Below are 13,855 nucleotides of genomic sequence, written 5' to 3' on the forward strand. Positions count from 1 at the left end.
CGCATAGGAATCTAATTTTAGAGCTGCTGCTTTTTAAATCAATATCTCCACTCCTATCAGTGGCAGTGTCATGTAGATTATCTCACGGCCTTCACAGATGTCACACCAGGTTGGCTCTGCTCTCAGTCCACAGTGTGCGCTGAGGATCACCCCGCATTTACTCACACAGCCAAACGCACTGGCTTGCATACTGCTCGTGCATGCAGAGGGACACATACACGGGTAGAAGCCTCCCTCTGGGTTAACCGTAGCTGGAGTCAGACCGTGTGCAGGAATATGCACGCATGTGTGGTGAGTGAACATGAATGATGTTATGATAATGTGTGATGAGCATAGAGCTAATGTAGCATTTATTTTTGGAAAGTTCCTATTTTTTTAATTTTTTTTTTCTAGGCGTGATATTTTGTGGCTCGTGTTTGAGGTTAGCATGTTTAATTCATACTGGTCATGACTAAATGTTTTCTTCTTCTGGATGAAGGTGAAAGATGTATTTTGAAGGTAGATGTTTATTACAACTCCAAATGATCCTCTTTTTGCACTGAGCATGTATTATGAAATGGGGCCCATCTGTTCTGTAGTCTGCTGGTTGAAATGGGCCAAGTTAAATTCAGTGTTTTAATACATGAACAGGTAGCTGGTATTTTGTCTGCTGACTCATTTGAATAATCTTACAGTCACTGTGTCTGTGTTGAAGTAATGGCAATGAATTAGATATGGAGAAGTAGAATGGAAAATCTTTAGGGCTTATTACAACTGTCACTGTCATTATCTTAGTTATATTCTGGGTATCACGTAGTTGTGCTCAGTCTCACTGTCAACATACTTCGTCCAGAAGTCTTATTATCATTCGACTGGCTACATGTAACTGATGTAATTCTGTCTTGTGTTGTCTACCAGTATGTATCTATGTAATTGTAATTGTGTATATTGCTATGCAACCATGTAGCACTATGTGCCCATAACAAATGTCCCTTCTTAGGGGACTAATAAAGTTTATCTTATCTTAACCAAATGAATCAACTAATGACAGTGAAGGCAAAAAAATCATGTTGAAAAGGTAGCATCTGATACTCTTTCAAATTAACACATTTCAGAGGTAAGTTTTGTAGGAGGATTCATGGGTCTAATTTTAAAAATGTCTTGTCTTGACAGCTAACTTTCAGTAAGAGTTTTCTCTAGTTTTCTCTTACCCTAGAAAACATTTTTGGGCCAAATACAGAGGACACATTTTTTCACAGGACATATTCAAGTGAAAGGTTGTCTGTATGTCTCATGGACTATATAGTCCTATAGCTTCTATATAATGCCTGCAGTTCAGAACTTCCATTAAAGGGATTTCAGTGTGAACTTCACCATTTAATCTTGTCTGTGCATAATGTTGCGTATCTAATAGGGAAATACAAAGAGGATTATTTTCATTCCTTTACTATTCCTGTTTTAGATGGTTTGAGACCAGGCTTACAACATGACATATCAAGAATATTTTGAGACACCTGAATATTATCTGCAGTAATAATTTTCATCAAAATGGATTATCACTGAATTTACAATAAAAACAATAGAGTACAGATAAAACCGAATCACTTGCTTGACATCAAATGATAAACCAGTGATTTTTTTAGGTATATTTTTATATTTACGTCTTCACTTCCAGGGTTAACTGCAGTGATTCAGATACATTCTGGTATAAATGCTGTTGTCCTGCAGAGTCCTGGTGTGTCATACAATCTGACCTTCCCGTGGGACTGCTGCTCTTGCATATTACACACTGACTAACAGCATGACAACAGAACTAATCACAGCCTTGTAGCTGTGGTCTGCATAATGTTCCCTCTGTAGTTCAAAATATGCATGTTACATGCATGATCACAGGAGATGGACCGCATTGAATCCATATGCTTATATTTTGTAATGTACAATAATAATTTGTTTTTTTTTCTTAGAAAATCTAAATGTATGGCGCCATTACTGTCATATGTTCATTTTGCCTACATATACTGTTTTCAGAACATTAATTTGATGTCAAAGAGTAATACACTTCATATAAAAAAGCCAACCCCTCAGGAAGTAAGAAGTATTTAAATTCAGCTAATTGTTTTTGAAAATGTTTCCCTGTTTGAAATTACTTAAAGTCTGTCTAAAGTAAGAATAAATATGTGTTCTGAGTTTGACATACCACAGAAAAGTGTGTTGTTAACCACCCTGACAAATTTGAATGATCGCCAAATATATGAAATTAGGCTTCAAAGTTGTGTAAAAGTCCAAAACGCTGTGGGCATGTCCACCGAGTTTGGGCAGAAACATGGAGGCCCCCGGGGTTTAAGTGAACCCCCTACGTCTGAGAGCTTTCTGGCGGCTTGTTCGGTCGGCTTGCTCGGGCGGCTAGCTCGGCGGCTAACTGGCTAACTGTAGACTGTAGTAGTAGTCGTGTGCGCTGAATGTATTTATACATCTACAGCAGCAGGGGCGCACCCGCCTATCACCTAGGAGCATGTGGACTCTTGATAATGCGCCCCTTAAATAACAGTGACATACCAGTGACTTTAGACCTGTTTTTTTTGGTCAGTAGCACAATCACTTTCCTCTGCCAACGCACCACCAATGCGCCTGACCACACCTCATTTTAAGACCAACAAGCCCATAGGCACACAGACTGGTGCAAGTGCATTAGCTATTTAGACAACGTGGGCGCAGGTCGAGAAAATGACAACTGCGCCGGGGGAAACTAACAAAGACACATGCGCCACGCCCGCCATCCACTGTGCGCCCACCGCAAGATGGGGGCCAGAAATTTTGAAACACAGTTTGTGAAGCCTAGCTCCACAATTCAAATCTAAATGCTTTTTACACATTTTTTGAGAAATACATTTATGATCTATTTAATGTGTTTAGAAGAAAATGGCTGAATTCACTTTACATAAACTTTAAAAATATTCTCAGTCATCCAGGCCAAGTTAAGGTAATTGGAGTTCCAGCTGTTTTTGACTTACAGTACTGCATACAAGTATTTTGATTTATTTTCTTGGTTAAAACATGAAAATAATCAAATAAGAAGCTTTTTTTTCTTGACTTTGACTTTTTATTCTTAGCTAGTATACCAGCTGCTTTAAACCCCTGTGATAACTAAAAATATCAGAATAAGCCAGGTCTCTCATCTTTGGCTCAGCTTAGCAATGTATAATATCAATGATAGTAGAGTCTAACTTGCTTGACAGCTGGGTATGAAAATTAGTGCAGTGGTGAAGTGTTTTTCGACTCTTCCTTCCCATGGTGGTGTTGTCCCAGCAGTGTTGTTTCCATATGCTATTTACTGTACATGTCACATGGTTAGGCCAGCCGTATTAGTGAGGGGGCCCCAGGTGATGCAAGAGCTGTAAGCAAACAGTGAGAGATAACATCTCCACACAAAGCTGTGTTACCTGTTAGTGGAGCAGTAAAGGCAAATAACATACAGACTATGGTTTTTGATATGCTATTCTCTGTTTTATTAATGTATTGATATTTTTGAGGAGGGATGGGGAACCTTTATTAGGCAGCCAACTAAAAAAAATTACAGATGCATCACATGCAACAGCCATTAGAGCTGAATTTGAACCTAGGATGTCCAAGTTGCATGGTATGAGCCTTCGCCAGCTGATTTACCGCAACTTTCTGTTGGTATTTCTGTGATGCCAACATTATATAGTCATACCAAGCGAGTAGTCCTTGGTCTGAAAAGTGACGCCAATGCAGGAATGCCTTAAACGAGCATTGTCTCCAAATGGCCAACAATGGACAACTCCACTGGATCTGAAAAGAAGTCGTTTTTTATCGAGGTCGATGAGAAAATACCCTACATGATTTATTTCCTCATTGAACAGTTTCCTAATTAATTTATGGTGTCAATCGCTATTTTCATTTTTTCTTGCCATTCGTGCAATTTGATTAAATCTAATGATAAAGCACCGTATGCTTTAGGGCGTGGCTACATAATAATTGACAAGTCACCTCTATATTGACAATGTTGATTAAGTGATGTAACATAACCCCAGCGTCACAGATTGTAGACGTAGCCTTAGCCGTCGCTGTTTCAGTGTGTTTTCAGTGAAAGAGAGTTCATTGTAACATTGAGGTTAAGCAAAAAAGTCTTGATCAGCATTTGATTGTAATAAAGGGTATTCTAAGGAGTCGGATGTTCAGTTTTTCCAGTGAATGCATTTTGTTTTAGTGGTTTTCAGCTAGCAGCTAGGGTTAGGGTCAGCTATATCCTGTCAACCGAATATAGTCACTTATGGCTCCAAAAAAAATAAGATGGCAAAGGTTAAAATGGCAAACTTGAGGCTTCAAAATGGGGTGACATCATGGTGGCTACATCCATTATTTTTTACAGTCTATGAGTAATACCAAGAGTAAAACGGGAGCAACTTAACGAGTGGTGCAGAATACAATAATGACATATCATTTTGTTTTTGTGATAAGGACCATTTTTTTCTGCTGTAGAGTAGATTAACTCTCATCTAAAATTAACAATATATTATGTTCCATCACTTTTCTTCATATATGTATATCTAGGTAAGAATGAATACTTCCCTATTTGTCCCTTCCTTTTAAAAATGCAAAAATATCCTTGCCAGCGTATTTTCTTGTAGTCACAAGTCTGAAACCAATTTTCATTTGGGTCCAATCCCACTGTTGTTGTTGTTGCTATAGACAAGCTCACAGGGAGCGTGCCCTGTGGAATGAGATCATTGTGCATGAATACAGTCGCTCAACGTCAACTCTCCACTCATCCACATTGTAACTAAAATTAAAATCTATTCTATCTAGCCAGCTAATCTAAACAGCAACGATGGAGAGAAAATGTGTTGAAAGTAACCATTAGGTTATAGTTGAGCAACAGCCAAATTAATTGACTGTGCCTATATTTTATAAACGTATTGCAGATATATTGGTGTTGCCATTTAAGTAACAGTAACAATATTGCCATAGTTCCAGTTAGGGAAGAGGGTAACTCTTTATAAGTTGTGCTTTCCCATCCACTCTTGTTTCCCTACTAACTTTGAAACTGAACCCAACCCTTACATCTCTCTGCCTGGCATGTCAGATAGGTCCGGATGTGCACATTCTGTCTCTCCTGACGTGTAATCTCACAGGAACTGTCTATATGCTGTAAAATAGGGCACTGTAAATCCCTGCCCACCGCCCAGTTCAGTCCCGACCCAGCTCAGGCCCCTGTAGTGCCCACTACGAGAGAGAGGTGGCTTAGACTGGCTTTTAGGCCCGCTCCCTTTCTGCTGAGTTCATCAGGCTGGTCCTTTGAGCAGGGAGCCAGCCCCACTGCCTTGTGGCTCTTTCTTTCTTTTCAGGCGACAAATGTGCTAAAACAGCATTCCGTAATCACTTGGCATTAGGGGCCGTTGTGTTGGGCATTAGTGGTTAGAATTGACCAGTGGGATGTTATAAAAATGAGTCTGACAAGAGAACACCAAAGCTGATGAGTCTGGATCCTGGCACTGGACGGCTAGAGGATTAGTCAGCTAACACACTGGCTGGGGCTTCTGCAGGGTCGGGTCCCATCGCATCTCATCACCACCAGGCTTGAAGCGGCCCCTGTGGCTGCCGTGTCTCCATCCGCCTCTCTGGCTGGCTGGCTCTGGTTACCATCCTCCACCACTTCTCCTTCCTCTGTTCCGCCAAAAACACTTTATTATCTCAGCTTGTAGGGTCGTGCCTTCATGGGAGGAGTGTAATGATGTCATAAGCTTAATCAGAAGGAGTTAAGTGGCTGTGGAGGCCCCTGATTCGATGGAGGTCAGAACTTTGGCACACGAACTGCATTAAATCTCAAATGCTGTTACTTTTCTCAAACACAGAGAAAGATAATGCGTAGTCTAGGCTATTTTAGTTGTTTCAGGTCAGACAGCTTATCAAATACACCTATATAGCTGCATATTTTAAAGTCCAGCTGCATACACTTAGCCTATCTACTGAAACTCACACCAGTGTTTTGATAAGATGGCAGAAAACACAGTAAGCCAAAGTTCAGTTTCTCTTTTTCTCTGGTATCATATGTCGCATTGCAAAACCCGAGTTGAATGGAGTGACAGCACAAACGGATGTTTTCATTAATTGACCCTTCTCTGATTTCATCTCTGAGATTATCTGCCAATAAGCACAACCAGTTACCAGAAATCAGTTTACCTCATTATAACAGAACCAATAAATCACATTTACTGCACATTGACTACACGCTGCACTGGTTTTGGAGTTAATTCAGTCCATTTTTACAGAATTGCCTGAATTGTTCAACCTCTCCCAACCTCTCCCAACCTCCTGCGTAAAGTGCCTGAGCCTGTTTCTCTTGAAGCTCCTGCTGTTTCCACTCCTTTGCCCAGTGTGAGCAGTTTCATACTGTTGGAATGTAGCAGTAACAGGCAGTACCATGGGAAGAGTCACTGTGGGGGGAGTGGGGGTGGAGTGGGAGCACGTCCTTTATTCAGGCCAATGCCGAGCTCACTGGACTCGAAACATTCTCTCATTCATTGCAAGTCTGTGGTACAATAGTGTAGTTTAGCTGAGTCCCTCGCTCCACACTTTCTCTTTCATCTCCTTTCCAGTCATACTCAACTTTTCTTGCCTTTCATTTTCTTCACCTCACCATTAACTGTCATTTTCTCTCGTCTTATCAACCCTCATCTTTTAAATTACTCTCTTCTCCCACTTACTTTGTCTAAGCCGGCACCTCTTTTCTTCTCTGTTTTCAATTTCTCCCCCTTCAACGATGGGCTCACAATTTTTCAAGTCTTTTTTTACAGGTTTTACTTGCTGTAATCAGACTGTGTTATCTTGCTCAGCTGTGGTGGAAGTATAGTAACAAAAGGAATTTGGCACGTTGAACGTTATTGATGTAATTTGAGTAATTTGGAAAGTTGAAACTTCTTATTTGCTTAAGATAAACACTAAAATATTTTTTTGTGCAGAAGGTTGGTTGTAGATTTTGTATATTTGTATTATAAGTACATTATGAAGGGATCCTCTAATGGCCAGTATGAACAAGAGGGTCAATGCTTGGGCATCCAGGTATTGTTTTAGGACAAATTTGACAAATAGACTACCTATCCTTTAATCCTTCTCTTTCACTCCTCTTCCCTATTCCTGTTTTCATCACTCCTCCTCCCCTCAGTCACCTATCCCCTTGTCCTCTTTCTTTTTCTGTCCTCTTTATCTCTCTTCTCTTTTCTGTCTTTACTGTTGTCTTCCTCTGCCCTTTCCTTTTTTATCCTTTTCTCTTGTCACTGCTCTTGTCACTTCAGCGCCACAGACAGAACTCCCTAATGTGCCTCTCACATTTTCGTGGTTTGGAAGATACAAACAGCTGACACATACAGTTATTTTGTAGCTGTTCAGTTTTTTTATCTGCTTTTTCAGGGTTTTCGGATCTGCTTCAAACTGTGGCATTCTGCAAAATATTTAAATGTGTTTACGAGTGTCTAATTTTATCTATTGTAAAGAGGACTTATATCACTGAGATTATATCATATCTAAACCATACATACTACTGTAATATGGCATCATATTATTCAGTTATCTCAGCCAGAACTCCACACTGTTCAACAAACAGAAAACATGCATCACCTCCATGAACAACTCTTTGTCTTCTCTCCTGATTACAAGTAACAGTATGAGAACAAAATGCACTCAGAGCGGTCTGTGTTTTTCAAACACACCATAGTTTGTCTTTATTTTAAGGGGAGAAGATTGAAGTTTCCTTGAGAAAATACCAAAATATATGGTCTTGAATCCAGGTTAGCAGTATCCAACCACAAACATTGCTTTGGTTTATTTGAACTAAGTTTGACACCGCTTTCATATAAAAAACCCAGTACAATGAACTCACATTCCACCCATTGTCATCCAAACTGCTGCTCATGACTAACTTTCATTACATACCTTCAGTTTAATTGACATCACTGCTAAACCATGCAGACATACCAGACAAAAAGATGTCAGTGCAGTGTTTACTCATGAGACAGTAGAGATCAAGCGGTGTAACTTTATAGGATTTCTTTTGGTCACCTCATGAAATGTTAATGCGAGTGATGTTAACAGTCGGTGAGAATGAGTCAGCTCATGTTGATCCCTTCACACTAACTATGAGTCTCAAAGGGGTGTTTAAACATGTCAGAACACACACTCACACACCGGCACGGGCCTCCTTGGGTACTGGGTGTTGTAGCTTTTTGTCAACAGTTCAACGGTCAGTGTCCTGATTTATCACATTGACATCGTCTTTCTTAGATATGACCTTTGAAAATATATGATGTGCATATAATACTCAATACACATTGCAAACTTCATTCCAGCTGAAATATTTACTGAAGTAAACCCTCACACAAGCAGGAGGGAATTACAATCAGTAAAAGATAGAATTAGCCTTTTCTTCTCTAAACTAAAGGCTGCTTTGCTCCTGTGTCACACACTGATGTGTCTAAAATTGAAAACATTTATAATTATTTCACATGCAATTCTGACATTGTACTGTTGATAAAATAATCAGACGTTTTTGAAAATGTCCTCATAAACAAAAAGTGCTCCCATATACACACTAAATAAATTTCAGTCGTGTCCTCTGAACATGGCGTGGCCTGTAATCTGCAGTTGCTCCCTGTATTGAACTTATAAATCTTTACCCTTCCTTGAAATTCAATTACATGCCACTTACAGTATGTGTCAAATGGCACCTCGGAGCCTGCTGCTCACTGTCGACACTGTAACTTGAGCTGCAGCTGTTGGACTGACCGAGACATAATTCTGTCTCTCAGTGTAAGTGGGGCAGCTTAGGAGCCCTTGTGTCTATTGCCTATTTATTAAGCGGTAGATTTACACCATGCTCAGCAATTTACACGTTGGCCAAGATACATATTAGTAATTTTTTCTTTCATCTGATGTGAATCCTCAAAGCTAACATTCAGAATTGAAATGTATTATCATTGTTTAATTTTAAATCTAATATTCAAAAACCTCCTACTATCCCAGTACCATCTCACTGTACTATATTTCTATTTATGTCCACAGCTATGAGAACTACAGTGAGGTTGTGATTCCTAGCAATTTAAAAGATTCAAGTTCTCAACGATGAACTTGTATAGATTCTCTTTCTACACTGTTATTATACCCTAAGGTGGACATTTACTGTAAGTGCTGCCAGACAGTTTAACTGCTGTTTTATTACACCCTCTCTTTCTCTGTCTGAGGTAACACATAAACCTGTTAGAAGTAACAGCGCAGCATAATTTCTGCATATTTCTGTTTGTGTGTGTGCACGTGCTGCAGATGCTTCCTCCTAATTTGTGTTACTGCCACTGGAAGCAAAGTTTTGTTGTTGTGTTTCTGTTTCAGTTATTTAGACCTGGTGCCGTAAGAGTGAATTTTCTGTGTTGAAGTACCACTGTGCACTAGTACATGGGGTATATGTATAGTACTGCATAAATGGCAGTTGGTCTTCTTGGGATGCTTTTGTGTTTTCCTCTCTTGTGCTTGTGTAAATTGACTGAGCAGGTTGATGAAAGAGTAATCATCTTCCTTTCAACCACAAATCATGTATAACAATGTAAATGAAGCCTTGTTTGCATTGAAGTTGCACAGGTATCATGCACAGTCTGCTTCAAAGATGGTCAAAGTAATTCTACAACAATGGATCATAGGCAGTTGTAACACTTGCTTGTTATGGTTGCCAAATGTCTCATGTGAGTGCCACCATGGCCATTTGCTGTCTCCTTTTTTTGTCCATGAGGTGAGGCTTTTAGTGATATGTGCATCATATGCTGTGTTGACACACTGTTGGTTTAAGTTCAGTTTTCTTCCCATGTCAGGTGATGTTCTTTCACTCCTATATGTTTTTCGTGGAGTTTGTATAGCCACACAAATAAAAGATTACATTCTTGCGAACACTTGTGTTATGAGACAGCTGTTAATTTACACAGATCACTTTTCTTCATATCTCTAATGTAGTATATGAACCAACTTCCCATGGCTTGATTTGTTTGAATTTCATCTCTTTATTGACCGCTTGAGCAAACACATGTTTTACAAAACACACTAAGCATTGCTAATCTGATTATAGGGAAGCAGTAAAGAGACATTTACAGTCATTAGTTTTTCATAAAATGACTACAGGAACATTTTGTATGCTCACTGTTTTGAATTCATGTAGCATTTCTGAACTTCTGAACTACTACTTTTGGAAATAAAAGATTATCTTTTGTTGGAAAGACAGATAATTATGATCATTTTCAACTATGAGACACCATGTTAGATTACACATTAGCCCCTTCCTTACTGGATCAGAACCAGCATCATAATGACAGTAGTAAAAATGTATAAAAGACTTGATATTGTGCACTATATTATATATCCTCTAAATACCTATCTACTTTACTTAGTCCCATTTTCCCACATTACCAAACTGCTTACACGTGCAGTAAGGCAACCCAGCAGCTTGGAAAAATCTGTAGTATGTCAGCAAAAATATTTTCATACACCCACCTGTCATTTAGTGCACCTTGGTGTAATTGGACCAGCCTGGGTGCAAGTTATTTAACACATCTCTGTGACTACAACATAACTTGTGTTAGTGTTACCCTTTTTACACCTGAACACCCTCAAATATCTGTTTTTATGACTAATACCTACATTTCATTTTTTGTAATGTTTTTCTAATTATTTTCTCTCTTGTTTGTGCAAGTTTGCTATATTTTGTTGCCAGTCTTAGACAGGGGATACTTATCACTGGAAAAAGAACACGATTATGCATGTGTGTGCAAGTATGATATGAACATTTTGAGAACAGTCTGTACTTCGTCTCTGTGCTAAGTGTTGGAGAACACACTGGCACAACACAGACACATTGTAATGACTTTGATAAATTTATCATGAATAAAACTGGGCAGTAAGAAATAGCTAATTGAACTTTGAGTAGCATAATAGGCAAACACCCCAACAATGATGGGAAAAGGTCGAATTGTTTTTCTTCAAGTATTTATCTGCAAAACACACACAGGGACACACGTTTGTCTTTATATCTTTGCGGGGACACTCATTGATATAATGCATTATCTAGCCCCTTACCCTAACCTTTACCATCATATGTAAAGAAACTCCTAAAATGAACCTAAACTCTACCTAACTTTAACCTTAAAACCAACCAAAAACAAGTCTTAAACCCCACATTGCCCTTTTAAGTTGTGAGGACTGTCCATAATGTCATCTCAGCACAAGAATGTCCTCATAACGCTGGTTTTCAACTGAGATTGGTTCTCTTAAAGATAGAAAGGTACATACACACACACGCACAAAGTAGAGTTAAGTGCCTTGTGTATTGTGCCTTGGGATTTGCAATATTTTTTAATTTACAGTCTCATTCAATGGCAAACAATGAGGTTGTCACGTGGATGGAAACATGATGTAATGGCCAGTTTTTCCTCACCAGGTTTATACGGTATATTTACTGTAATGCATGAGGGTCTCTGCACAAAAAATAATGATTCAATATTCAAACTGGTCAAAGGAGGAAAATCACAACAGCTGCCTTATTTATTTATTGAGAAATAATCACAGGAGTAAGAATATGTTGGAATTTCAAGTAGATCTGCTGTGATGCTCTGCAATTTGGGCCATTACTTGTTAATCTACTTGAGGTACCGCTGAGAAGCAGAGTGGGGTTCAACCGTGTTCAGTGTAGTCTCTCCTCTCTGACTATAAAAGGCTCAGCAACCCTTATCTGTAGTGAAGAGAAGAAGCAAAAGAGTGAGAGAAAGAAGAGAAAAAGGAAAATGAGAGATTTTTTTGGTTGGTTGATTGCAGGCTACCTCTTGGAGTAAATGTCTTCAGAAGATTAAAAGTAGCCTAGTCCTTTGTCACTGACTGAAGATGGTAAAGTTAGTGCTGCAAACACTTGAAGTTTTGTTCATCTTGAGAACTAAGTGTAAATCTCTCCAAATAACAGCTCTTCAGATTGTTCTTAAACAATTCAGCTAATTTTAATTCTGCCATTGTGAATAACAGTAACAATAGCAGGATTACTAATACTGACAAATAGAAATTACTTGTAACTATGTTAAAATCCTCATATTTTCATATAATAAGTGCTGTTTCTTAAGCACTCTTTAACATCCTTTGATGTACTTGCAATCAAATGCAGTTGGCTTATGATAGGAAAATATATAGTGCCATTCTAATATTCTGGTTATGAAAACATTGGTGTATATGTGGATTTAGTGAAATAAAGAAAAATCAAAGAAATGCTTTAGACTTAAAGTGGTCTGTTTAGTAATTAGCAAATTTATGCAATCATTCAATATATCAGCTATGCTGCAGCTCTGCAGCTCATTGGCTCACCTGCACAGTGCTCCTGGAAATGGGTATGCTCACTATATGATGTAGAAGGGCGTGCTTGATGATTCGCCTGTTCCATCACAGAATATGGGAAAGAGTGAGTGCATGACTGGGAACAGTTGACAGGTTTAGTGGAAGATCAGGTTTAAGAGGCTCTCTCAGAGGATGGAGTCCTGAGTTATTATTATAAGGATATATGTGTACACTCCTCACCCTGCTGGTCCTGTTTGCTTCTGATGTAAAGCAGCAGTCAGGGAGTGTGTTTGTACAGCCGATATTTAAGCTGATACGTGGAAGGTAAAATGTAGGTTAAAAGCTTTGGCCAGTTTTTAATGTGAGAATTTGAATAATTCTTTCAGTCTGCCTTTAAGCCGTTTTCATAGTGGAATATAGATATATGTATGATTTTATTTTATGGATACTTATTTCATATGTTCTGTAATCAGTGTTGGTTGATTAGGATAGTAGGTGCATCATTTCTATAATTTTATGGATGAATATATTTAAACATGAATCATGTCTGGGCCGTATTACATGTGAAGTCCATGTTTCTTAAAATCCTGAAACCAGATTTGTGTTCACTGTTTGAGTCAGCACAAAAGCCTCAACAATATTGACCTGGAAGGAAAGAGGGGTGAATTTGAGAGATGCGTGCTAATCCTGTCATATGATACTAATCTGGTCACAAACAGTTGGCCTCGTAAGCAGAGATGTGATATTTTTATACTGATTATTAGCAGGTTACACAAAAACCTGTCCCTTTGTGGCATTTACTGAGCAGATTAATATTATGCTTAAACAGGTTCTGTAACTATATGTAAACAACCTATGTAAATGTAGATGAATGGCTTCTCAGTTTAGTCGTAATTTACCTACATCACTTCAACATGGACTGATAGAGACCTTGAGTTTAATCCCATGTCTCCAGAAGGTTTCTATTACTTTGTAGAAACAAAGAGACTCTGCTGGACCTGCAGGACAGCCCGAGTCAACAGGGCAAAGGGGGGATCACACAGCCTCTCACAAACTCAACACAGATGAAGACAAGGAAACAACATCTGTCCAAAGAAATTTCACCAATGCAAGTCAGATGGTTCACATTGAAACCTCATTTCTCCTCTCTTGATTACTGTGAGGTTGTACGTATGATTACGTGAACGCCTGTATGAGCATAAACAGCCAGCTTTACAATTTTTAGGTTGTGCACTTTATGCTGTTTCACTCTACATTAGCCTTATTGCCGCAGGAAAGGCTGGGTTGAGTGAACCCTGTGATGTGCTCCAGCCAAATGTGGGCCTGCATGTTCGCCTTTGTTTTCCATGTGCCTGCTCTTCCATGAGCGCACCTGAGCTTTAAAGCTGCCCGTTCCCCGAAAGACATGCATCTCTGTGTATGTGTGTGTGTGTGTGTGTATGTGTGAGGGAGTGAGGGGAAAAGAGGGAGAGAGATGGGATGCAAGCACACAAGACAAATATAGCTTTGA

At 39.0% G+C, this 13,855-nt stretch overlaps 1 protein-coding gene across 1 annotated transcript in view; it reads left to right on the forward strand.

The window, feature by feature from the left end:
* Positions 1-225: 225 nt before the first annotated feature.
* The window catches only part of tjp1a (tight junction protein 1a), a 66,262-nt gene continuing 52,632 nt past the window's right edge, over positions 226-13,855 (forward strand). The window contains exon 1 of the mRNA XM_053324134.1: positions 226-291. Within this exon, the coding sequence (XP_053180109.1) occupies positions 277-291 (15 nt within the window). The 5' untranslated portion in view covers positions 226-276. The remainder of the gene's footprint in view (positions 292-13,855) is intronic.

This window comes from Scomber japonicus, chromosome 1 (assembly GCF_027409825.1).
Source record: "Scomber japonicus isolate fScoJap1 chromosome 1, fScoJap1.pri, whole genome shotgun sequence".
Classification (NCBI taxonomy): Eukaryota; Metazoa; Chordata; class Actinopteri; order Scombriformes; family Scombridae; genus Scomber; species Scomber japonicus.